Source organism: Pieris brassicae, chromosome 1 (genome assembly GCF_905147105.1).
Source record: "Pieris brassicae chromosome 1, ilPieBrab1.1, whole genome shotgun sequence".
Taxonomy (NCBI): Eukaryota; Metazoa; Arthropoda; class Insecta; order Lepidoptera; family Pieridae; genus Pieris; species Pieris brassicae.
Genome location: NC_059665.1, coordinates 3,180,132 through 3,207,519, shown reverse-complemented (window position 1 = coordinate 3,207,519; position 27,388 = coordinate 3,180,132). Strand labels below are relative to the sequence as shown.

Below are 27,388 nucleotides of genomic sequence, written 5' to 3'. Positions count from 1 at the left end.
GAAACGGAGATGTTACATGTTAGGTTAGGTTGACTTTAACGTTTCTAAATGAAAAAAAGGTAGTTTAGTACTAATATAGGTTACAGTACTTACAATTTGCCGCATACATCGTCAAAAACGCGATTCGATTTACGCGTGATTGCTCATGACGAAGTAATGACTTGTAAACAAGATGTCTTGAAATAAATGTTAGCTCGTTTGTTTCTTAAATGATGGAAGCAACCTTGTCTTTCTTCGATTTAGCCCAATGGCAGAAATCTTTTGTTTAAATTTATTTTAAAGAAGTGTCAAATTAAGGGTGAAAGCTCTGTCTGAAAGATATAACAGAAGAAAAAACTGTGTCTCTCCGGGCCTATGATTAATGTTTTACCAACATAACATTAGGGACTTTTAGGTATTATAGTATTATTTATTTATGATAAACCAATCCTGTCCTAACAGCTGACCCATAATTGACAAACAACAAACAAAATGACATAATTAAAATACAAAAATATTAGTAATCAGGCACTGTTTAAATATAATATAAATAAATAATAGAACTTTTGTTAGTTAAATTAGGTCTGTTAAACAAGTTCGTGAACTAAAGTTATACACCGAATCATATGTATTTTTCTGATACTCACGACCTCAAAGTTCTCTTGTATACCTCTCGACAATGTAGCTTTTTTCTTCAATGTGATCTTTTAGTCAAATAAGACTCTAAATTTACACGTAGGTTAATTGAAAATATACAGAGGGCTGTAGGAAGACTATAACCGAGCAGAGCTATGTGCCACTTTAAATATAAATAATCAAGGAACCGGAATTATGCGGAATCTGAATCCATATATTCATATTATTATCAATTTTGCCTCTTTCACTTTTGTTGTTGAAAGATCTTTCTAGATTTTTAATACTATAATCAGAACACCGCAAGCTTCTGGAAGGAGTTAGGCTGGCTAAATTAGCCAGGGCTTCTACGCACAACGGACCGACTACGCGTCTAAGTGCGGAAATTGAGTCCACCCTACCTTACCTTACCCAGAACACCACAACAGACCCTGTGGCACTGTTACCTTTGACGCTGGCAGTGAAAAGCCAGGCCAGGCACCAACTTAAAAATTTAGTTAGCGCCTCTGCACTTTACCGTGGCCCAAGAATCTCTACTTATATATTTCTACTCTACTCCAAATGGTACAAAATCGAAGTTGGAACCTTTAGTACTTTTTTGAATACTACAGTTCACCAAGCAAATTTCGAAATAGAAGGAGAGCGCTCAATCTATAGCAGCTGGAGATTTTCAATCATTATATTTGACCAATATTGGCCATCTGTATTCATGTGGCAACAAGTTGGCCAGATGGGCGGCACACAAAGGATGATGATTGAAAATATCCTGGTTGTTGTGTTTTTGATAATGAAGAAAGAAAATTTAATCATTGCTTCCTTTCCCAGCTTTTGAATGTTACAATTTCTCAGTAATAGCATGTGGATGGCAGCATTCAACATGCTGTAGCATTGGACATAGGAACCGACCCTTAAGTTGTAAAGCTACCGTATCTAAGTATCACACCGCTGGTGTAACAATATCCCATTTAATACAGATTATTTGGTCGTATCATTTACAAAATGATAGAATATTCATTGAGCAAAAGTGAACCATGTCACTGAACTGTTGAATTGTTCTATAAAAACGATTAAAACTGGTCAATTCTTAATATTAAAACAACAATTATCGGTCCAAATGACTAAATGCGAGACAAAAGACTGATTGGTTTTTTAATCATGACATTTTGACATTTTCCCATCAAAAAGCATTACGAAGAAACTTGAAACTTGGCTTGCAGATTATTTGTAAAACAACCGTTTTCTTAGCTCTCCAACAATGCATAACGACTAGGAACTTATTTCAAAGAAACTGAAATAAAAATAACCACAAAGGAAGGAGGCGGAAATTCGACAAAGGGCGAAAATGTACAGAATTAGCTTGACGACGTATGTTCCTTTTGTCCTTTTGGTAGACACGTTTAAATACTCCCTTTAACATTACCGATTTATACTTCAAACTTATGTTAATATAGCGGCCTTAATAATAGGAAAGGAAATTATATAATTTTAAATTTATATTTACGAAAGTGAAAATAATAATATAAACAATTTTTTTTTCAAATTGGCAAATTTCACTTTAAGGGAGCTTTCCTCATTGGTTTAATTATTTCCAAACCCGGAAATGTAACGGTCTATAATGCGAAATAAAAATATCTGGTCCTTTCACGGCATCAATTAATAAAAACAATGGGCTATTTGACATAAAAATAAATGAAATATTGTTAAGAATAATGTGTATGACATGACAAACATGGGTTATGAAGTAAAATAACTTGCTAATAATTATTAATTTATCAAATAATCTATAATTTTCTATATTGATTTTTAACGTCAATCACGTCGGTCACAGATGATTCGAATCGACAATGACGTAACATGAATATAAATAGTACGTATTCCCCTGTCTAATTCTATTTTCTCTCAAGGAGTTTAATATCTCAGGAGGCTGTCTTTGAACAAAAAAAATGTATTTTTGTTTATTTAAATAACAAATTCTTCACTCAACTTTCCATTTTTGATAGAACCCTCGCAAACGGTTGAAATACTCGCAATTACTGAAAAAAAATCAGGTAAAAACATGTAGAACTTAAAATTTTACATAAAAAACATTCTTTGACTTTTTACTCAGGGCAAAATTAACCCAGTTACGGATGTTAAGTTTCAGAAAAAATCATTAATTTAAGATACGCAGTATTATTATTGTTTAAAGAATATAACAATTTGAAAATTTCTATTTACATTTGGCTTCTAATTTGTGAGGTAGATTTTGAATGAAGGAATCATAAAATAGAAAATCTCCACAGACACCACGTCTGTGATTCCCCGATACTTTTTTACTCTTATTGGAAAGGAAAATGCAAAGAACAAAAAATTACTATCTATTTGCTGACAATGAGAGAATGTCTGGATTATGGATGGATTGGTTGATAAAGTGTAAAGGACCTTTGTGACAAACAAACAAGACATGGCTGCGGGTCGGAATTTATCATATTTAGCCAACCATAGGCCATCCTGACTTAAATATTAACGAGGCATGATAGATTCTCCGCCTATGAGGTGTGTCCAACATGACCCTGTCACAGAAGGACCAGCAAGAATACTCCACGGATTAGCCAAGGTATCAAAAGTGTAGGTACGGTGTCGTGTGCGGATTAGTGACATATTACGGTTTTATGCACTTGATACGTGACATAACCATAAACAAATTATTTTGGTGTTGCATGCAGGTCACGGAGGATGCGGTAAAGACAAATTAGCAAGCAAAAGCATTTAAAGTTAGGCAAAACCAATACACCTAAAACGAAGACGTCCTATGTCGAAGAGAAGTTAGCTCGAAACTTGAGCGGTAACTCTTCGATCCTGGAGCGCAAGCCACGTCTGGTAGATTTCCATTAAAAAAATCGAGTATGCTAAAGTCTTTTCTTTTTACCTAGGCGTAATTTTTTTTAATTAGTTTCATAACTTGTTCCGTAATTTGGTTAATATAAAATTAAAGTTTTCAGTTTTACAAATTCTAATCTGAACTTTTTTGTCTAACTTTTACTATGTAAGTGGAATAAATCACTCCAAATGTTTTTTTTTTGCTTTATTATACAAAATAATATAATATTTAGACCATTAGAAAACCGCTGTGGTTTGTATTAATGTAACCATAGCAGTCTTGTTTAGGAGTGCGACAATTTCATATAATAAAAGTAGTTTTTCAATTAACTGTTTATGAAAGTAGTCTTTTAATTTACTGTTTATGTTGGTTAGCGTTAGGTTATCTAATATCTGATTTTATAACCCTTAGGTTAAAAATGTAGTAATTACATGACTGGTGCGACGCCATTCGATATTATGACTACATTTTTGCATACTTGCCTGGAGAAGCGTTTTGGCGAATTCTTGAAATTATGAATATTTAATTTGACGTTTAAAGCCGTAAGAGAATTAAAATAACAATTTATATTTGTAATAAATTATTAAAATATAGGCAGATGGAAATTAATTTTGTTTTACTAAAATTATAATATAAAAAAAACAATATCAACATTAAAATGTTTTATTAAGCATTACAATCGCAACACTATTAAACTTTTTGCATAATAAATAATATATCCTAGGCTAGATAATTTCGTACATAGCTTATATAATATCACTCGTGCGTGCGCGTATCACTGCTGATTTGCTCTAATACTTGACGGGAATATCTTCAGCCCTTGGCACTTCCGAGATTTTACTCCACTTGGCTGAAAAATAAAACAAAAATGAAAAATATGATTAAATAAACACTAGTGGCGTCAACTCTAAGTTTAAGATTTCTCTGTTTTCTGATAATTTATTGCTTAAGCTGTAGATAGATAGACCTACGTCCAGCTAGTTTCTTCACTGCCTTCATAATATAAGCGGGCTAGATATACATATATCTATTTTTTTTAATAAAATAAAATATATAAATTCTCACGGTTGAGAGCAGCCAATACTCGAGCCAGTGTGTTATCACTGTTCTCGTTTGGAACATACAAATTTTGAACTAATATTAATGAAAAGGCTTTTTACATTGTACCCATGCTAAGCATGCCATCATAAGTTAATTCAACCTAAAAATTATCAAAATCGAAACAAATATATCTGAGTCAAGTGAGTTCCAAATAGAAGATTTCCTAATCTCAATTAGGAGGTAGCTCTATTGAGGTCTATTTATTTATTTATTTAACAAACAAACAAGAAAGCAAAGTAAAGCCGACAACGCAATCGCGTATTTAATAAGCTAACATATTTTTAATTACCATAGATAAAGTAGAACTAGTATATTTCATTTATATGCTTACATGATACGCATATTGTTGGTGTATCCGGAACCCTGTCTCCATCCAGTGACCACCACAACATTATCTCCAGTACGAAGGAAGCCACGGCCGCGTCCGAACTGGATCCCGTACTGCACGCGGTTGTCTACGTCCTTGAGCCAGTCGCTGGCTACGCCCTCTATAGCGATAAAATAATATTTTATACACTGACTATAAGGAAATTATTGAAATCGACATTTACTGCCAGTTATGAAGTCAAGCGCGTAAAACGACAGTAGCTGAGAAAAAAATATTCGCTATTTTAAATCGCCAATTTGTTTTGTTTTAAATCCATTACAGCATAATCCGACATGACATGTTGAAATAATTTAATATAATTAAAATCGATTACGCGAGTTACTAATTAACTTTAACATATATATAAAAAAAAAAAACTTCAACCTTTTTTAGGTCTGGGCCTCAGATTTCTTCATGATCATTTGTTAATTGAATTGGCAAGTAGATGATCAGCCTTCTGTGCCTGACGCACGCCGTCCACTTTTTGTGGGTAAGACAAGCCGGTTTTCTATCACCGTTTGAGCTAATGTTAAAATGCGCACATAGAAAGAAAATCCATTGGTGCACAGCCGGGGATCGTACCTACGACCTCAGGGATAAGAGTCGCTGAAGCCACTAGGCCAATACTGCTGCGCAACTTTAACGTTTAGGTCTTTACATATGAAATTGACATTAAATATCTCCTCTTTGGACTTCCAAATTCAATTTTCGATAAATGCGGATAAAATTTACATACTGTATATACAGCTAGTATACATATAGCATATAGTATAGTATAAAACAGCAGTTTTAAATAATTTTAGGTTAAAATTATAGTCAAGCGCTTGATTTATTTAATTCCTGTTTTGCCTTGATAAGAACAACACCTTGTTTACAATATGGCAACGTTTCAATAAGCTTAACAATGGTTTATCTGCTACAACTGTTGGCTATCAAACTGACGTGGCATAAAAAGCATTGAATTGGGTTAAGAATGTAATTAATTCGGGTTGTATTAGTTGTAAAGTAATGTATAGTTATGCAAAAAAAAAACATTTGCACAATATAAGTTCTAGGAAGGCAATTGAAAATTTATATATATTTTTTTAACCAATAACAAAGTCGTACCTTGGTAAACAATGGGCAGTACTCCCCGGTAAAGGTGTGCCTGACGAGCCGTTTGGGCGTGTCTGGTGACCGCAATAATTGGACATCTCGGGCGGTACTTGCTCAAGAGATGCGCGGATCTTCCACTGGTGGTGATCACGATGATGGCGGACGCCATACATTTGGTAGAGGCTTCTACGGAGGCGATCGCCACTGAGTGCGCCGGTTCAATACTTGATTTCACCTGTAAGAGAATGATGTTCTTATGAAGGAATATGATACATTTCTGTTTGTGTAATTAGATTTTGATACTTGAAATTTTTAACTGTAAATTTTATTGTTCGTAAATAAAAAAGAGGCTGGTGACGCACTCGCGAGCCTTTATTTGCGTCCATCGGTATCGGTTAGTTAAATGAAACTGCTGCTTTTGTTCATAAAATAACTACCACAACAAATTTTAGGTTTCCATGGTATTAAATGAAATCTAGCAATTCCGGTTTATATGAAAATAGTTTTGTTTATATAAAACGCATCTAGCGAATTACTAATATATAGATACTTCAGTTAGATTTTAACTAACAATACATGAAGTATTGTTAGTTAAAAAAGTCATGAATCATGAATGGGGAGTGTTCAGAAGAGTTGTTCGGTCTAATACCCGCAGCTGAGTTTCATTATCGGACGTCAAGGCAAAATACAAAATACCATCCGTATCACCTCGACGTCCGTCGTTCCACAACTGAGCGTTTTCTAAGACAGTTTTTGCAGCTGCAAGAAAAGTACTAATTCTTGAAAGGCCGGCAACGCACTTGCGAGCCTTCTGGCAATATCAGTATCCATGGGCGGCGGTATCGCTTAACATCAGGTGAGCCTCTTGCCCGTTTGCCTGCTACATAAAATAAAAAAAAAAGAATCGCAAATTTCATATAACATAAAATGCATACATTTTGAAAATTAGTTTTTCCATTAAAAGCCATTTTTCTTTAATGACATATATTTAAATGATTAAGAGTAGTTAGTAGGTAGGATTTCCCGTTATGTATGAAATATTATTTCGCCATTGTGTGGAACTAAAAAGCGGCAACTAGATGGCGCTATCAGCAAAATTATCCTATTTTCAAGTCGACGATTCTATTTCGGTATCTAATTACTTTTAAATTTATTTATTTATTAAAGTTTACCACAACATACATAGTTCTAAATCTACTGCATATTTTACAAAATCTTCCATCTAAAATGTATGACAATTGAAGTAAACATAAGTGTTTAAAAAAATCAACTAAATCGTACTCAAGAGAACATAAGCACACAATAAAAGTAGCAGAGTTTTTTGGTAAAGTAGAAAAAAAATAGAATTAAAAAAAATCATGAGCAAAACAGCGAATTAGGTTCGAGATAGGCTAACAATGCTTTATCTAAAACCGATCAGCCCACTACCGAATAATATATCTAAAATTGCTTAAAACATCCCCGAACATTTGTGTAATTTAAATTGTTTATATTGTTAATTTATTTAGCTTCCAAGTTAATTTTTAAATAGAAATACAAAGATTAATGATTCGGCTACAAATCCTCACGATTACGCCCTACGAAGTTATTCCAATCTTATATATACAGCTTTTCGACCTTAGCCGCAATAGACTGGTTGAAGACGGAAAGGTAAAGTTGACCTTTCACTAAACCTTCCTTCCATTATAAGCTTTAGGTAGTAAGTAAGTCTATATAATATTGTTCTTTACTTTTTTACCGGATTGAAGCTATGTATTATTTATAAACTTATAATTATTTCACATAATTTTAAATTTCTTCCGACGTTTCGCGTGCGTAGTCACGGTGACTGGGACTATAACTTTATAATAATACATATCTTCAATCCGGTAAAATAGTGTTTTCTCGCGAGTAGGGAGCAAGCAATTGACAGACAGAGAGAGAGAGAGAGAGAGAGAGAGAGAGAGAGAGAGAGAGCGAGATAGAGAGACGTCGCATCACACACAGGGCCGTGGAGCATGAGGTGGGAGAGAGCTATAGTGAGAAACATTGTGAGAGAGAGAGAGAGAGAGAGAGAAAGGGAGATCGAGAAATAATACACGCTATTGGCTGATGTATTCGTTTAGTAGTTACATATTAGAAGTTTAGATTTCGCAATTCTGTCCCATAACGTCTTGTGCAGTAAACGCACATTTTTTATTTATTTATATTATCATTAGTATTTAAACAGTGTGAATTTAGATATATAAATACATGGAGTTATCATATACTAGTACATGATTATCTATTGGGGCTTTTACCTTAATAATAATTAATTTATAAAGAAGTTTCACTTCTAACAAATAATATACTTTTTACTTTTAGAAGAGAGAAAGAATATAATATAAATCATACCTGAGCAACCATATCGATGAACAACTGCTTGTGCCAGATAGCGGCTTCAGCTTCCTTGCAAATGTTCGCCATAGTGAGAACACACTCCAGGGGATAATCACCCTTTGCCGTCTCCCCTGACAGCATCACGCAGTCAGCGCCATCTAGGATTGCGTTCGCGACATCAGACGTCTCGGCGCGGGTGGGACGGGGCTTCTTAACCATGGATTCCAGCATTTGAGTCGCGCAAATTACTGCTTTGCCAACCTGGAATGTCAATGTCATAATTAATCTTTTTAATATTTAATGTGCATTTTTAAGCAAAAATTTGTATGTACTTTCAGATTGGTATGGAACTCGCTTGAGGTTTTATAGGACTGCTTAGTCCTGGACAGTTACGGAACGAAACTAAATAAAATATATATATATAATTCTCGTATCACAATGTTCGTTCCCATACTCCTAGGAAACGGCTCGACCGATTCTTATGAAATCTTTTATGCATATTTAGTTTTTCCGAGAATAGGCTACTATCTACATTTCTAGCCCCTAAGTGATAAGGATTGTCCACCCCAAATTTTTATTTCTTGAAAATGTTTTTTATGATACAATATACAAAAATAAAAATAAAAAATAACCATTAATTGTCACCCCACTATGATCAACCATTTTTTTATTATAGTACATAGTTATTTTAATTGGACAAAACATTTTTTTCCTATAAATAATAGACATGGCAAAACGACGTTTGTCGGCTCAGCTCAGCATATAATTATATATATTTTAATAATGTCCTATTTCAAATTCGCGTAATCAGAATCTGAAATTATAGTAATGACGTATATTTAAAAAAAATGTGCAAAGTTTTAATTATCTTATTGAAAAATTTAGAAAATAACTTATACTTAGTAAAATATTATTCAAAATATCATTAGTTACGATAAATTTTTTAATTAATTAATTTTTTATAATACATAACGAAAACTTGATTTCGGACACAAAAAATCCATAGCAATTCTTAACAGCTTTTTGCTTAGGAATTGTACTAAAAGTTTTAGCTAACGTTTATTACTTAAGACTAAGGTGGCAGCCTCATCTAGGGCTGACAAAAGTCAATTTATCCCTATCAACAATTTCCTTTAGAATGTTCTAGTGTTTCTAAGTTGTAATACAAAAAATTCAGAACGTGAGAAAAAGATTATTATTATAATATAATTAAAATGATTTGTTGTTATATTTTTACCTACTATTTTCCATTAATTTAAACTAATAATATTAAAATTCTTCATCAATCTCACTGCCTAATATGGAAAAATCCATAGGTGCCCATGCGGATATCAAACCTACGACCTCAGGGTTAATAATCACGCGTATTATCATGTATCAACTTAACTATTTTTCTTAATTGCCTTCGTGTGGCAATTAAGACATATGACATTCAAGTCATGATAAGACAGATAACTTTATGACCCAATTAATTAATTCAAAAAAATATGCAAAATATACCTTATTACATCTCGCGATCATTGTCTTCTGGGCAAGGAATACCTTTTCTGGTGGGATTTCAATTCCAAGGTCACCACGGGCCACCATAATACCGTCTGATTCCTGAAATTAATATTATTAATAAGAAAAGTACCAATATTTTTTAGATGTGATCGTAATATGTAAAATCCCGTATAAAAATAATCAGGCATAAACTAGACGCATTTATCTTTGTTCATTGGCCTTTTTGAAGAAAAGCTTGACGGCTAACATGACTCAGGTCGAGTCGTTGTTTTTCTGGATATATTTAAGACAAAAAGCATCTTTTCTTAACTTACTAGCAAGTATGGTGCAGATAAACGCAAGACAAAAGATCTTAGACTTATAAGATCACAATTAAATCATACATCTGCAATTTTCAAATAGAATGACTGATGAAATACAAATTACAACGTCCGCGCATAAAACGTTTATGATTTCTGGAATAGAACTCAGAAAAACCAGTAGCAACTGGCTAAAAGGTTGAAAGTTCAAACTAATTTGTGAATATTGGTCACAATCAAATTGTCGGGATTCGTGACCTAACATATGATAAATTAGACTGGCTGTGACTCGCAAAAATTAATAAAGCGTGTGAATTAGGCACGCAACAGCTGTGCTTGGATATAGTTTCAATATTAATTTGTGTTATGTAGAAATCATAAAGTTAAATACAGTTTATATGTAATAAGGATGAGATTGGCTGCCCACAACACAGGGAATCGATATCGATCGATATAAATAATGTGAATGAATGAACTTTACTTTACCTAAATATCCTGTATATTGTGTATAACAACGTTTTTTTATAGTTCCCGTGAAATAAGTCATCTTTATACGTACGCAAAAGTATAACATTTTCCTACTTAGAGTATACACGCGAGCTTTTTCCATTAATTTAAAATTACCAAGTGCCGAATTATTTTTATAGAATTTTTTTTTAATTTCGTAGTTTCCAGTTAAGGATCTAGAAGAAAATCCTTTTCAAGTTTGAGCTATGTATGTTCTCACAAGAAATATGTTTTAACAAAACAGTACATCAACAGTTTTTTTTTACCGACATTCAGTATTTTTAACAATTTCCTCGAATCATTTAAAAAATTACATAAAGTTAACTGCATTTAGCGCAGTCTTCTCATCACAAAAAATGTATTTTATTTACATGAGAAACTTAATATGTATATCGGAACGAGATACACGTCACCATCAGCCGTTGCAATTTTAGTCTACTAGACTTATTCTGATATGTTTCTTTGATGCCCTTTTCAATTGGTTAAACGACACTAACAATATTTAAAAGCTTGCCAGAGAGTCAGAGTTCACAGGACCAGGTTATTTCATCAAATTAATCCGAGCGAGTTAAACAAAACTTACGGCAATAATCTGATCAAGGTTAACCATTCCCTGGTGGTTTTCGATCTTGGAGATGATTTTGATGTTCTTCCCTTTCTCTCCAAGGATGCCGCGGATCTCTTGCAGAGCTGCTCCGTTACGAATGAACGATGCGAAGATCATATCCACCTGTAATTACAATTGATTAATTGCCAACTTCCGCTTCCAAACGTATCTTTAAATTTATTTATATTCAACATCAAAAAGTAATTTATTCATCTAGGTACAATTTGTACACTTATGCAAGTCAATTACTCCATCTCACTATGTTATCTGTATACATTTCCCCATAAATGAGTGAGCAGTTTTATGTCACATAGGAGAAGTCTGAAAGCTGGAAAAGCTAGTCAATTCCTACTTCTTGTGTTTTAATTGTGACAGTCACTAAGCTTTACAAATGTATTTATGTTTTTATAAACGTACATAATATTTTCACACACATAGGCAACTGTTAAAATACTGATTATTTTTCTTTAGTGAGCAATTAATATTTATATTAAAAATTATGTACGTTACATAGGCATAAGAATTTTAGTTTTTTATCTTGTCTATAACGACGAACAGTACCCATTCGGTCTGTTCTGTTTATATGCTTCATTTCACCACACAATAATATAAATTGGTCTATGAATAACAGCAACGGCAAAAGTCATATCCAAGGTCAAATTACAGATAGACCTTGAACTATCACAGATAAAACAGAGCATGAGTTTGAAAAGTAGATTCATTTTTTATCTATTATATCACATACATTTAGTTTTCATCTTTAGATAAAATCAGTTCTTATCTGTGCTTATATTATTTTATTTAAAAAAATTATCTATGAATCTCGTATTGCTATCATTTGCTATCTATACTAGACATTAAAAATACAAGCCGAACATCCTTCTTCGGTAACGAATTAACTCAAACCTTACTGGCCAGGTTTAAAAAAACCACAACCTTCGAGGCTATCCTTAAGTAACAGAAAAAAATATTTTCAAAATAATTTTTAAAATAAGTATCCCGCCAAAGCCGCAACTAATCTATAAAAATACAAGTAGTGTTGATTTATTAACATCTTAACTGAGCAAGCGTTAAGAGGAAATTCCATTCGTTAGGGATAAACAAGGCATATATAGAAACCCGTTATTTTAAAGTTCAAGGCATATGTGTGGCGCTGTCAACAGTTTAATCATTTTAACAGAAATAAAACATGTTTAACCCAATAAATAAATTATGATAAAATGTCATTTGATACGGTATTAAATGTGTACTTACGTTTTGTTCAACACCAAAGATCAAGTCAGACTTGTCTTTTTCTGACACCGCTGGCAAGTCAACGGGCAAACCAGGCAAATTCACACCCTTCCTTGATCCGAGCATACCTGTTATAGACATAGACAAAGGTATAACTACTAGTAAAAAAAGGCTTAACTTTTGTTTGTGTGTACTGGCAATTATGTCGCGTACTGTGGAAGCAAGGTTTGTCCATGGTTTTACTGACTTTAACAACTGTCAAGTATTTGTATAACTTCAGTTTTTGGCAGCTGAAAATGACTTTCCACACTACGGATTTTATTCGAACGACGCATTTTCGTCCAACCGTTTAGTTCCAAATACGCGGATGGATCGTTTCGAAACAATTCTATACAAAAATATCGTTGGTTATCTATCTTTAGCCGGAACAAGCCTCTGGGCGACGTAAGAACAATATTTCCATACATTTTGAATCAAAGATGCTTTCTCAGCAATCTCGATTTGAAAAGTCACGTATTGATATTCAAACTAAGAAAATGAGTATTTTACGTCAATTTAAAATAAACTCGTCGCCTGATAACAAATATAGAGCTCTCACCTCCATTCTCAATGTTGCACACCAAAGTGTCAGCTGTCGACGATTGACAGATGACAGAAATGAGCCCGTCATCGATAAATATTCTGTTTCCGGGCTTCACTACGTTAGTGATGTTCTTGTAGTCGACAAAAACGACAGCTGCGGTACCGCGCTCTTGGTACGCGGAGTCAGTTGTCAGCTTGATTGTTTCACCCTTCTTCAATTCTACTTCAGCTGAACCACCCTGTATATATTTTTTAAAATTTCATTCATAAACTACCATTGATAATTTTCACAAATTCATGCACGTCCCGTAACTTCCCAATATAGAGCATAGGTCAGACCTCTGGATGAAGAACAATAACATATTTTGTATTATTTTCTGAATAAATAAAACAATATAATAAAATACATCAAAACTATTAGAATTTTCATGCAAAATAAAACAATATTAAATTTATATAACATTGTTGGTATGAAATTATAGTTGTAGAAGTTTAATACTCTTTACGTGAAACGAACATGATATAGCTAGTAATAAGTCTACTTACACCCTCTAAAAGTCCAGTTCTGATCTCGGGGCCCTTAGTGTCAAGAGCAATAGCTAGAGAGAAAGGCACTCCGAGTTTCTTGCTGTAATTCTTCTCAGCCTCACGGCAGTTTGCAATTGTCTCAGCGTGGTACTCATGAGAGCCATGTGAGAAGTTCATACGGGCCACATTCATACCTGTCTCCATCATCTTCTCTAACATCTCAACACTTCGGGAAGCCGGCCCTAAACATATTAAATATATATATATATATAAATGAATTGCTGTTCGTTTGTGTCGCTTATACTCGAGAATGGTTGGACCGATTTGGCTTATTATTTGCTTAAAATATTTATGGAAGCTTAAGGAAGGTATAAAGGTAGGAAACATAAAAGTTATTCAAGAAAAGAGAAAAAACTAAAAACCATGATTGAATTTCCCAATTAAACTTTTCCTACCTACTAGTTAATGTTTTGTTTGATGTTGTGAAAAATATTGTCATATATTTATAGATGCCTTCAGAAATATGTGTTTCACAGCTGTAGTATGGGGTCCAATATGTAGATGATACAATACCAGGTCATATTATAGTAATTTATAATGAAATGTTTTGTGTTAAGTACTTATTTCACTAACATGATTCTACATAAAGGGCCAAGTACCGTTTTTGAAATGTTTATCTCTCATTTGAAAAGTAAGCAAGCAATAAGAAATCATTAAGATACATTAAACACACTTGTCAATGGGTCTTAAACAAATTTGGTTGGTTTGGTCTGTATAATTTTTAATTACAAATCTAATTTAATTGTGTTGTACAATTATAAGAACTCAATTCTTATTTTTAAATTTTTCTTATACATTTTATATTACTACAATAATAATTGCATTGACCACAATTCTAAACTGACCGATAGTACAAATGATGCCAGACAGACGAACATAAGAAGCCTTGGAGTCAACGTCTAGGCTGCACATGTGTTGAAGGTGAGACATCGCATCAGAGGCTGCCAGCTGCATGCCTGGCTTCTCACCAGACCCAGTCTGAAAGAGGAAAGTACTATTAATATCCATATTTATTATAAAGTAGGTATAACTATATAAATAAAATGAATGATACATTTAATTCACTAGTATTAAAACTATATTGTTAATATTTATTATACCTAGTAACATTCCACAATGAAATGGAAATTGTAAACAGCGTACATTACTGATCCTTAGTATTTGAAATATGAGCCGGTGCTATATAATATTAACCTTGAAATCATTAACAAGTTCTAAAGAAAATGCATCACAGATATACAATACAAGTAAAACTTGTAAGTATTTTATAATTATTAAATTTATTTTGATTTTCATTTATATTTATATTAAAAAACCGTGTTTTCTAAACATAATGGACAGTTATTTTGCATATAAATTATGTTGCCTTAAAGTAATATGTAGGGGAAATATTAAAATTTTGAAGACCCAATCTGTACACAGCATGTTAATGTAAAGCGATATCATAATACAGCGCCAAAATAGAGCTACGATAAAATACCTCAGTTTTTCCATCGTAAACAGTGCACCAAACCATTTTTACACTACTGTTATGGAAAACACTTTTCTGAAATTCAGCAAGAGGTTGAATCGGCTGTGTATATGATCTTGAACTGCCCTTTAGCGTAGGAAACTTCTCTCGGCCACTTTGAATAACAGACTTGCGTATTGAGCATCGAATCGCGGTAGTCGGCGCGCGCATCAATGTGTCGTCAGTACATATATTTGCGCAAACTCGTTCAATTTTCCCTTTTCAAATCGCAACCCCTTGAATACACAGAGGGGTGCACTCCTTAGAATGGCTTTTCATAGTAATGTTTATTGTAAGTTAATATTTTTAATTTATTTTAACTGGGAGTTTTGTGTTTAAAAATATACAATTGAAGTGGTGCCAAAACGAGATGTAATTTTGCCAAAACCATTATAGAAGTAGCACCTGATCGGTTTAACTTTTAAGAAATTGTAAATATTAATATAATGAAACGTTTTTGAAATATTTACTGATATTTAATTAGTTACCATTGAAAAAATACAATAAAAGAATTTTAGAAATGTGAATAAGTAATTTTAGTTTTTGAGTATTAAAACCTAATTGTCAAATTAATTCGTTGTCGTTTTCGTTGTCAATAGCAACGCATATAAAATAATGTTTCTCATCATATTTTCCTAGCATAGATAAAAACCTTTGGTTAAAATTACGTAAGTATTTTTTTTACCTTTCTTTGCATGTACCTAATTGTCTGTAGTCTTGTATTGCAAATTTAAAAATACTTCATGTATTTTATAACACATTATTTGTGCATTTACCCGTTCTAATCCATTTCATTGTATTGCGAATATGATAAAATCTCTTATTTTCCACCCTACTCAATCCCAAAAATCATGGCGAAACTTATACTCTCTCTTCCTATTAATTCTTGTACACGTCCTGTGCATATTGTATCCTCAGCATGAAATTATTGGTGTCCATATTTTTTTGTATTTAATGAATTAATATTTAAGTTATTGTCTATCATTTGTAGAATTGCAATAACGATTTTCTTTCCTTTTAACTGGAATAGATCTCTCGAAAGCGACAAGGCCGCCATTATTATTGAAGTGTTCCCCAATTGTAATGCATAAAAGTGTCAAATAAATAAATATCAATGATAGGTTTAATTACCTACTCAAGTGAAGTTATAAATTATTCAAAAGATCATTAATTGATATTCAATAAAAGCTTTTGTTTATGCAGTCAACAAAACTTTATTTTACAGGTATAGCACTATCCTCTATTTTAATAATAAACATAATTATAATATTGTATTATCTAATCAATGTTTGAACGCTAGTTACAATTGTTGTGAAAAAATCGCATGAAAGCAACAAATGAAGGATTCCTCAGAACTATCTCATCCACATCAATATAATATAGGTATAAGGTAGAATATTGTAGAAGGTAGGTAAGCTTCTAGGTACATTATTACGTCACACAGCGGAAGTGTCATAATTTTTTTATTAACACATACTAATAAAATTTCTAAAATAATAAATTCAGCTATAAAACTAGACTTGGATTAAGAGGTTATAAATTAAATGGTGTAATGTTTAATAAATCATGTAACAACACACAACGGCGCTTATAATATTCGATACAATATACGACAACATTAAGTTGAATCCGACTTAAATTTATTGTACTGAAATATTACACTGACATTTTGTCATAAAACACTATTAATCACTAGCAATACCGGTAAATGCTGTTATTAATTCTGCCTTAAATATTGTGCACATCAATTTCGAAAACGGAATTTATTAAAAATAATGGTGTTAAGATACTTACGCATTGAAGTGCCATTGTTATAATTCGTTCTAGTAACTAATTCTTACTAAACATTAAAACAAAAATTAAACACGTCAATGATGTTCGGATGTTTTATAAAGATTCCGATTTCTTGGAATACTTTGACAGCAACTACCAAGTAACAAGAATGTAATTCAGAGGTCATTGCAATGTCACAGTTTAAATAAACTTTTTTGTGCTAGCGACATTGATTTACAATAATCATCATCATCGAAACAAATGTTATTTATAAAAACGTATTAAATTTGATAAATATGAAACATTTACTTTTCAGTTTAATCGGCCAGTTTAGATAAAAAGTAGATGGATAGTTTTGATATTTTGACTATTGAAAAATGTTTATAAGCTATGATTTTCATAAAAACAACAGCTGATTTTGACAAGTACTTATTTTATATATCTTTAGTTTGAATTAAATAAAATATCGAATTTGACTATAACCTTAACAAAGTTTTATAATTTGTATGTTTGGTTTTTAAAGTTATATTAATATTACATTAAAACAGTTGAAATTTTCTAGTGTAATAAGAATTAATTTGTTAAGTACTTACTTTAAGTTTTCCAGAGCGGACGATAGCTTTCATTTTTTAAATATTTATCTTGAACACAACATACAACTGTACTAGTTCTAGATGTCTGACCGGTTTAGTTCAAGTTTGTAGTATCGGCGCGCGATTATCTTATCTTATACTGTCAATAAACTTAACCCTTTTGAACCTACAACATTATATTGTTATTCCAGGTTGCTCCTAGACAACTGAAAACTAGTGAATTACATATGTAACCAATATAATATTATTTATTACAATTTATTTAAATGGTTTGGTACTTGAAAAAAATAGTAACATTCACCATTAAATTAAACATTTATTTTGTTATTGATATGTATCAGTGAACCGTTACATCTATGCTGATAAAATTTTTGTTAATGATAGAGGAGATATAACACAATATGAAACTGATAAAAATATATTATCAGTGACATAATTTGTATTTATTACAGGTGAACACAAAACAAGGTGCATTTAAAATAATTTTATTAAATTTACAATCAAAGAATATTTTCACATAACTATTAGTAAATTAAGATCATTATAAACTACTGACAAGAATTTAACCTTTTAAAGGTTTTGGAATGGCATTAAAAAAAATATACAGCACACTTAATATACTGGAGCAAGGCGTTACAAATTTAATATCTAAAAATTACAGTGCACATATAAAACATTAAAGTCGTTTCACAAAATGGAAAGAAGTAAACAGCAATAGTAAAAAGTACAAAATAAGAAATATGGTTGGTTTAGGATTCAATTACCAGGTACCACAAAATTAATAATTTTAAAATTGACTAATAACCTATTAGGTCTTAATAATAAATTCTTCTACTGTATTAAATTCAGCAAAGAGAAGCCCTATTATTTATTTCTATTGAAAAAATAAAGTGTATTTACATTATAAAAATAGCTGCTAAGATTAAAGCTAACACACTGGGTTTAACTTCTGAGGCCAATAAAATGTCCTTTCTAGCATGTGAAAATAAATCTATACTTTAACACATTTATAATAGAATTGGTCAATATTTACGTCTATTAACATATTAGAAATGGCTATTACAAAGGGTACCAGAGATTGTTACATATCAAGTAGAAAAATAGTTTTGTGAAGAAGACAAATTTGTTTTATCATGAATAAAAATATCACTATAGCTGTCAGAAAGTAAGCAACTTATTGTAGCTAGGAATACAAGTTTTAATGTATGGGCTGTAAGATTTTTAAAATAATACAATTAACATATTTTGTCATATTAATATGATTTCAAAATGGTTATTGGGTAGATATTATTACTGAAGAGTGTTGCTATAATTTACAGCCTAATCTAGTATTCCCAGCTAAATCAAATCTACTAATACTAAACATATAATGTCACAATGACTCTAAACTTCCACTCTAACAGTTCAACCATTTTTTATACACATAAATTTATATTGTTATGTCTTATGTTAGTATACATATATATAAATAGAAGTATTAGTTGGTAATTTGCCACAATATGAATTACTAACAATCTTATTCATTGCTGCATATTTAATTTATATAAAAGGGGAAGTAACATACACCAGAATAGAAATTTATTTAGAAAATATCTGAATATGGTCTCACACTAAGATTTTAAGGAATTTATATTATTTTCTTTTAATCTATAAATAGGTATTCTTTAAAGTGCACTTTATATATCTGTGGTAATACTGCAAATTCATATTGTTCTATTTTTGAACTGTATGTTTTTATATACATGGTATTTGCTGAACATTTCTGATATATACATAATAATTCTATACTTAATTGCATATCAAATACAACTTTAGGCCATTTTAAAGAACAGTGTAACTATATTTTTATATCGCCATTTATCTGAATATACAATAAGATACATTTTATATAGGTAACAATTTCAAGTATTGTCAGTAGAATACAGTGAAATTGCCTTTGTTTTTTTTAACAAATCAAGTTAGTAATATCACGTTGATACAACCGGCATCTGTCTTTTAAGCAATTATATTTACTATAATTAACCACAATTAGATATTGTAAGAACACCCCTTATTCATATTAATAGATCTGTATTTATTTTAAAAAGTTCTTTCTTCACATTAAGTATATTATAAGCATTTTTTATTTAGGCAGGTTAAAGGTTAAATAGTTAATAACTATGTTTGCCTTTCCATAATGCAGAAGTCACTGGTATTTAATAATGCAACATTAAAAGACTGAAAATTATTTAAGAAATTGTTGTGATTATAACTTATATATGCGCAGTCTTAACAAGCTAACATAATAAAGGGTGTTTTCTATCTTTTCCATAAGCACACACTGGTACTAGCCCACTTCACTTTTCACATAGAACAGAAGGTATGGTGTAGACCCTGACCCTGTTTTGGGTTCTGGTGAAAGCAGGTCTTCAAACTCCTCATTCGAGATTGGTTTCACCACATCATCATCACAGGAAAGCCATCCAATCTCCGGCCTTTGTCTTGGGACACAGCATTCTTTTGCCGTACAACCAGTTAGTTGGTTTCTGGGTCTGCTGAAGAGTGTTCTCATGAAGCTGCTTCCAGTGTTAGTTGTTGTGTTATCGGTCTCTCTGTCACATTTGAGGTCGCCTTGGGAGTTGTCTCGTGTGTATGCAACATAGTGACCACCAGTTAATGTTTGCCCAAAGTGCATTATCACACCCCATAGGACGTACCTAAAAGGTTGGAAATAAATATAGGTATTAGTATTACCCTATAGAATGTGAGGCAATTATACAATTTACACTAATGTAGGTCCTAGGTTCTGTTATTAAAAGACCCCAAGTACAAGATTTTTTTATAGCTTTCATTAACAGAAAAACTTTATGCAAATTTTTTAAAGTTTATGTTTCTCAATTTTTTTATACAATATAAATGATTAAATAAGGCTGTGGATTCTCTACTAAAATTTTAAGTGTTAAGTTTTTATTTATTTACCTATGCGTAGGGGAATTTTCTGGCGGTCGTTTAGAACAGGGCTCGCAAAAACACGGCATCAACAGCGGGGTGGGGGCATACCGGGTGATCTTCTCCATACCACCGCTAAATCGCTTCAGCTGGAGAACCAAGAGTCTCGGAAGACGTGAGTAGGCCACACTTCGTCTGGCTTCATTGTAGCGAAGACAACGCTCGCACCAGTACTGGAGAAGAATTTTGAAAATTTGACATCATCTTCTATGGAATATTTCTGCTACATTCGTTTTTTTAACGAAAATTGCATTAATAGTTAATTTAAAAAAAATAGCATTTGTATCAATAATAAGGTTAAATATTATGGCTTTCATCTATAGTCTTTAATAACAAAGCCATTAAAGAAGCTGTTTGTGTTTTAGGTATAAGGCTAGACTATAAAATAACGAATAATGACCCTATTGACACAATAGTTGACAGAGCCTATAAGCAGTTTGTTTTTAAAAATGTATTGGTAAACTTTATTTATGATGTAAACTGTATGAATGTGCTATACTATACATATGTAATAAGTATGGATGCTCGGTGTGGTCACCTCGTTACAAAACAAAGAAAAAATTGAAAAGATTCAAAACTTTATAAAATTCATCTCCTGTAAGTCCATTAATAAATTGAATACATATAAAGACGCGTGTAAACATTTTGAAATTGATATTTTAGACTCTTGATGAAACCATTACGATATAATGCTAATACATGACATCATCACAAATAAAATCAATTGCAGTTCACTTCTAGAAAAATTGCACTTCCATGTTCCTGCCTATCAGACTCGTAATCGTCTTTTGTTTCACGTTTCTCACATCTACATCAAGTATGAAAAAATCTCAGTACAACTCGCAGCCTGGACTTACAACGACCACTATTCAAGCCTCGACTTGTTAAGTCTATTGTGAAATATGCTTAAAAGAAGTAATAAGAATATCTATAGCCCTAAATCCCATGCATCATGAGAATCTCACATACATACTCTCACATTCACAATACCGCTGAATTAGATATTACTTGGTTAAATGTATTTAATATTCTTTGTTGATTTTCCCTTTGTAATTATGTTTGAACCTTTTCTATATGTCGCAGTAAAGTAGTTAAATCAGAGAGTTAGTTGAATCTCTAGACAGTTCATTAAATGTGGATATTCCATCAAGTCGCTAGCATTTTGATTTAAATAAAGCAGCGTCGAAAACGTTTAACTATCTGTCTGACCGAAAGCCAGCGTGTTGATTAATAATGTAAAAAAAATGATTATTTCATTTGTTATTGTTTTTTCGGTGTGATCGTGAAGAACTGAGAGCTTGGAACGTTTAGGAAACTCGTTAATCGTTTCGTTCACTCACTTGTCGGACGGAACTTTAGCGACTTGATTGAATAACGACATTTAATTAACTGTCTAGAGATTCAATTAACTCTCTGATTTAACTACTTTACTGCAACATATATATCATGTATTCTTTCGCTATATCTTAAGTATATATTCATATAATTTATGTTAGCTCTAAGATTACGAAATAAACTAATATACCTTGTTTTGATCGCGCAAATATTCGCTGGAAAGACAAGCAGCGCGGAAGGGCTCATCGGCAGAATCGTCTTCTCCAACCGGAACACAAAGCTCACACACTGCCTGAGCCTTCTCCGTCACAGTCTCACACTCCAGACACATTGTCCGTACTACCATTGTTCCTGGAAGTTTATAAAAAAGTCAGTCTGGCCAGATATATATTTTTTATTTTTCCACTTGACAAAAGTCAAGCCGACTTTGCGAGGCTTTAACCTCTTCACACGCGTTTATCAACACTTTTTTTTAAATCTAGTAAGTTATTATGAAAGAAATAGTAATAATACAAATTGAAATAGAACCTTAGGTACCAAATTTAAGAAACGCATGAAACGCTCTTTGACATCGAATTTTCATTTAGATTATATAACTCATAAAAATTTAGTAATTTGTATCGTTGTCGTCGGCAATTAATATAAAAGATGTGTCGTACAAATGATTCCAATTTTTTATATAACGTATGTATTATGTGTGTCGTAATAATTTTGACGTTCGTTATTCTAAACACAGTGCATCCTCGATATATCAAATCGGAAGGAAACAAGTAAATCGTTGAACCGATGTTTGTTATGTTGGTAAATTCGTTATAAAGAGGTTTATTAACGACATTAAGTTCCATCAACCAGCAATGATTGTTTTACGAACAAAAGCGTGTCGAACTGTCGCGCCATGAATACTTTGTGCTTAAGAATCATAATAGTTATTGGTGGAAACTTTATATAAAGGTTTTTGGTTAACAAAATTCGTTACTTAGAGGTTTTTACATTTTCTTAATAGTTGAAAATTCGTTATATAGAGATTGGTCACAAAAAAATTTCTTAATGTAAAGGGATATTTTACATTGGACTCTTATGGTAAATTCAAGGGAATTACGAAGAATTTGTTAAATCGAGTAAATCGTTATATTGAAGTTTTTTCCCACCTTCAAAGCTTTCCGCGACAAAATCCCACCCGGGTTGTGACCTCTCATCTCTCTCAGGATCAGAGGGCGAAGGCGCCCGTTCCTCCGTAGGCGAAGTCCGTTTATCACTTAACTTCACATCCTTGCGTTTTTTCCACGACTTGCGTAGATTGCCTAATGTTTTTCCACCATCTTCAATGTTTTGGGCCCGACCAAGGCCATTGCTATAAAATCAGAATTTAAGTTTTTTGTTACTTAATTTTGGTTAATGCATAGGAAGTCTATTAATTACAAATATACTAAAATAATTGAGACGTTTAATTGGTAATTTTACCTGTCCCCATTCTCCTGTAATTGAAGCCGGGACGCTCGCGCACTCAAAGCGCGACATGTCTCACGAATATTATCCAGTATACACACTAATAACTCGTGCGCATCTTGTTGTCTGTTACCTATAATATTAATTATATATAAATACTAAAAACACTATATCTATGAGATTTCATATACCTATCAGAGATCTGAAGAATAGACAAAATAATGTGTATTCTATATTATTATACATTTTAAATAATTTATAACATTTGATATATAATCATCTCGAATAGGCATGGGCTGTGATTCAGAGACAAGTAACAGGGGTATCACATTTCCCATCTATATCTATACTCTATGAGGAAATAATATAATGATATATATGAAATGATACATGTAAATTTTATTTTAGATTGGTAAATGAATACATTAAAAAGTACGTAAATAGTTAAAACTATCAATTCATAAAAACCTAATAAAAAAACTAAATCAAGACTTCTTAAAGTTATTGCTGTCTGTATGTCTCTTTTATAACCTAGATAAATACACACACACTTTTAAGTATAACCCCTGTAATTTAATTGTTATACATAAACACAATTGGCTGGGTTTATTACAAAATCTATCAATTTTTTTATCACAACACTGCAAAAAATAAATAAATTTTATAAGTAAGCTATTATTTAACTGTTTCCTTCGTACCTTCAAATGTGGAGTTAACATCTCTCAAAGCTGATAAGAAAGCATCAGGTGCAAAGGCCTCTGGGCTAGAATCATTAGAGCCACTGTTGATACATTTGCTTTCTCCCGCTCGAAGGTTTATATATGTCTCATGAAGTTTCTCTGTCACCACCTGTAAATTATTACTTATATATTTGTGAGTGTAATGTAGTTGCCAACTTTATTACAACATTGTATTATTTTTTTGTATATTAATTGTGCACATTTAGCATAATTCCAAGAATTCTAATTTAGTTTGTATGAAGTCATGCAGACAAACTGTACTGCATATGTATCATTGTAAATAATTACAGTAGATTCATTGATTTTTGGGTCAGCAACAAAATATATGCAAAACTTCAAGAGTTAGAAACTCCAAAGTTAAGTTTTCTTTGCAATTTTACCTACAATTTTTTTATTATCTTCTAAAACAAATTTAGTCTAGTAGAGTACACCCAGATTAGCTGATAAAAACGTCACTTTATCTTAATATATTAGTCTACCTCAGGATTTTGATCTATCAGTAGGTAATATTAAAACATCATGCTATCTCCGAAATGACACAGGTGAAACCTCAGGGTAAACCTAGTACAATATAATTTGTATATTATAAACCGTTATTAAACCATTAATTCTTGAATTATAAACCAGACATTTATAATTCAGCTTATCTCAATAATAGTTTAAATAAAACCCTTAGCTTTCATAATCTTACATACCATAAATGTAAAATAAATTTAAACCATTGGCTCGGTACACTTAACTACAACAAAACAGAAGCATTGTTAAATCATCTAATATAATTTTTTCCTTAATCCATCTTTTCATGCAACACGCGCACACATTTGTTTCATCTTTCACAAACACATTACATAGTCATCAGAATATATTCATATATTTGTTTATTTTTATTTATTTATTTTTCTTTTTTAAACCAATTGTGTTGGTTGATTAAACTTTTCAAATTTAAAGAAGAGCGAAGCTTCCCTGTCACAGGTCTCTGACTTACTAGGGAGGCCTCTATCTGAATTGTATTGTACATATATCTGAACAAATAAAGAATTTTGAATTAGGCATGCATCCGATACCGGTATACCGACTTTGCCGATACAACGATACTTTTTAAATATCGCGCTTTATAAATATAACGTAAACGCGCATCTTGCTTGATCTAGTATGTTCCAAATGAGGCACAGACTATCTATGTAGTAGTAGTAGCATTTTTTTGATACCAAATTAAATAAAATACAGAATTACAAAAATCTTATAAATGTTAATTTTAATTAAACAGTTATTTATTTTATTTGAATTGAATTATTACTATTAATTCTTAATTTTAATAACTTAACCTTTAATTTTATTCCAGTTTCGTGACTGTTAATATTTTTTAATAAAAATTAAAAACTTTAAGCAAACTTGTAATAGTATACCTTAATTTAATTTTAATTCAATAAGCGTTGGCATCGGTATCGACGATATTTCTATAATATTTCATATTAATTTACCTGAATTTTACTTTTTGCTGAATTATTATCTGACTGCCCCAAAGAAAGTAAATCTTTGCTACTCCATGACCTTGTTCCCGAAGAAGCGATTCCTGCTGCACTTCTACCCAGGGAGGAACTTTTTAACCTGATGCTACCAAGCTTTTGTTCTACCCTTCCCAAATCTGAGACTAAATGATGGAGGTTGTGGACAAACTGCGGGGCATATCTGCAAAGTATAGTTTGTGTTATAGGATATATAAAAACTGCTTCATCAAAGGCATCATTCTTCATCGTAAACCTATTGCTTTCACTTTACTTTTGTGCAATGCAAAATATATGTTAGTGCTTGGTGGTAAGCAATGCACACACTATTTCAATCAATGAACTTTTAGATAATTATGTACAATTTCAGTAAATTTTATAATAAATATTTAAAAAATGTGAATAATTATTTTACACAAATATAAACTATTATTCTTGAACAACTATAATATTTATGGGCATGAAAAAAGGCTAACATAAAAATTCACAAATAATGTTACACACCTTAATGTATATAAGACACTATTGAGGAAACAAGTATTCCCCATGTTTGAGAGTGTAGCAATAGGGGTTTTTGACTGTGGACCCCCATACTGATTATCTGATGCATGGTGGCCATTCAACATGGCAGTACTACCTGTCTTTGGTTCTAGCACTTCGAGGGTGGCTTTCACAAATGAGCCTTAAACATTTAAATATATTTATAAGGTGTTTAGCTAAAAAGTTGTTGTAATTCATATCTTTATCATAATATGGCAGTTAATAAATGCAATGTAACATAATGTAATAATTCATTGCACTGTCATTAAAGGAAAAATATGCTACTTAAAACCTTAATCAAGTATATCTTTTGTCACTTTATTTAATTCCCAGTTAATAATAAACATGAGTTCAAACGTAAAGAATTTGGGAATCAGTATGAATGTTATTTACTGTAGAATTAAGTTCTTTAATAAAGATAATCAATTGTAACTGATTTTTAGAATCTTGTGAAAATGTAAATACCTGCTTGTAATGTTGTTTCTCTTAATGGTTTCAACTTTTTAGCAGCATTCAATGTATTTTGATAGGTACTCTGTAGAGGTCTTTTAACAGGCCTGTTCTCTTTTTGATCGTTGGTTATAGGGGAAACTGTTTTATGAACTACACGGTTCAGATTTGCAGCATTATTCTTAAGAGACAGTGAATATTTACTTCTATTGACTCCCTGGTTCTTTTCCGGCCTAGAGTTTACGGGCATCTTCAGAATACCTAAAAAATGGCAAGCCGCATAGTAAGATATACGTTTATATTGATATTCCGCTGCTTATACAGCAGTCAAGGATAAATATTTTTACTTATTTTTATCAATACTTGACTAGCATACTTACGGCAAGTGTATATATTTTCATTGACTTACATTATATTTTAGGAACAATGTATTCCAATAAAGAAACTGCTACAAAAACAAATCAAATAGTAACCACGAACACCTTCATCTAGAAATTGAAACGGTACGCCATATTGGTTGTGTAATGAAATTTAGTGACGTCCTAGAACTAGAACTCCCTACACCGTTCCGTTACCGGTCTATGGTTCAATTAAATTTATCGGTTTATTCTTTTAATAAATTAATTTAAATAGATTTCAAGTTGTATAGTCTTATAAAGAAAAAATCTCTCATATTGTTTTCGAAATTAAATCTTTATTACATTATGATCATTATCATCATACGACATCACCATGTTTGCTTTCAGATGTTGATTTGCTATAAGAGTCAAAACAGGTAAATAAATGTCGTAAGCTC

At 31.8% G+C, this 27,388-nt stretch overlaps 2 protein-coding genes across 5 annotated transcripts; both read right to left on the bottom strand.

The window, feature by feature from the left end:
• Nucleotides 1-4,119: 4,119 nt before the first annotated feature.
• LOC123707666 (pyruvate kinase-like) lies at nucleotides 4,120-17,703 on the bottom strand. Of its 3 annotated transcripts, none has more exons than XM_045657942.1 (11): nucleotides 17,589-17,703; nucleotides 14,558-14,690; nucleotides 13,671-13,894; nucleotides 13,141-13,363; nucleotides 12,564-12,670; nucleotides 11,286-11,432; nucleotides 9,894-9,995; nucleotides 8,409-8,654; nucleotides 6,048-6,270; nucleotides 4,905-5,061; nucleotides 4,120-4,322 (listed from the first exon to the last, which is right to left on the bottom strand). In XM_045657942.1, the coding sequence occupies exons 1-11, from the start codon at nucleotides 17,619-17,621 to the stop codon at nucleotides 4,310-4,312; spliced, it is 1,608 nt and encodes a 535-aa protein (XP_045513898.1). In that variant the 5' UTR covers nucleotides 17,622-17,703; the 3' UTR covers nucleotides 4,120-4,309. The 3 variants fall into 3 exon arrangements, with proteins under 3 accessions (XP_045513898.1, XP_045513905.1, XP_045513889.1); XM_045657949.1 differs by lacking the exon at nucleotides 17,589-17,703 and adding an exon at nucleotides 17,017-17,167; XM_045657933.1 differs by lacking the exon at nucleotides 17,589-17,703 and adding an exon at nucleotides 15,193-15,499.
• A 360-nt stretch (nucleotides 17,704-18,063) lies between these two features.
• LOC123709536 (probable ubiquitin carboxyl-terminal hydrolase 9) lies at nucleotides 18,064-27,131 on the bottom strand. 2 transcript variants are annotated; one of them, XM_045660940.1, is made up of 10 exons: nucleotides 27,002-27,131; nucleotides 26,608-26,853; nucleotides 26,107-26,284; nucleotides 25,579-25,786; nucleotides 24,056-24,206; nucleotides 23,373-23,490; nucleotides 23,060-23,262; nucleotides 22,102-22,262; nucleotides 20,547-20,749; nucleotides 18,064-20,284 (listed from the first exon to the last, which is right to left on the bottom strand). In XM_045660940.1, the coding sequence occupies exons 2-10, from the start codon at nucleotides 26,840-26,842 to the stop codon at nucleotides 19,915-19,917; spliced, it is 1,827 nt and encodes a 608-aa protein (XP_045516896.1). In that variant the 5' UTR covers nucleotides 26,843-26,853; nucleotides 27,002-27,131; the 3' UTR covers nucleotides 18,064-19,914. The 2 variants fall into 2 exon arrangements, with proteins under 2 accessions (XP_045516896.1, XP_045516904.1); XM_045660948.1 differs by having other exon boundaries at nucleotides 26,973-27,124.
• Nucleotides 27,132-27,388: the final 257 nt, after the last annotated feature.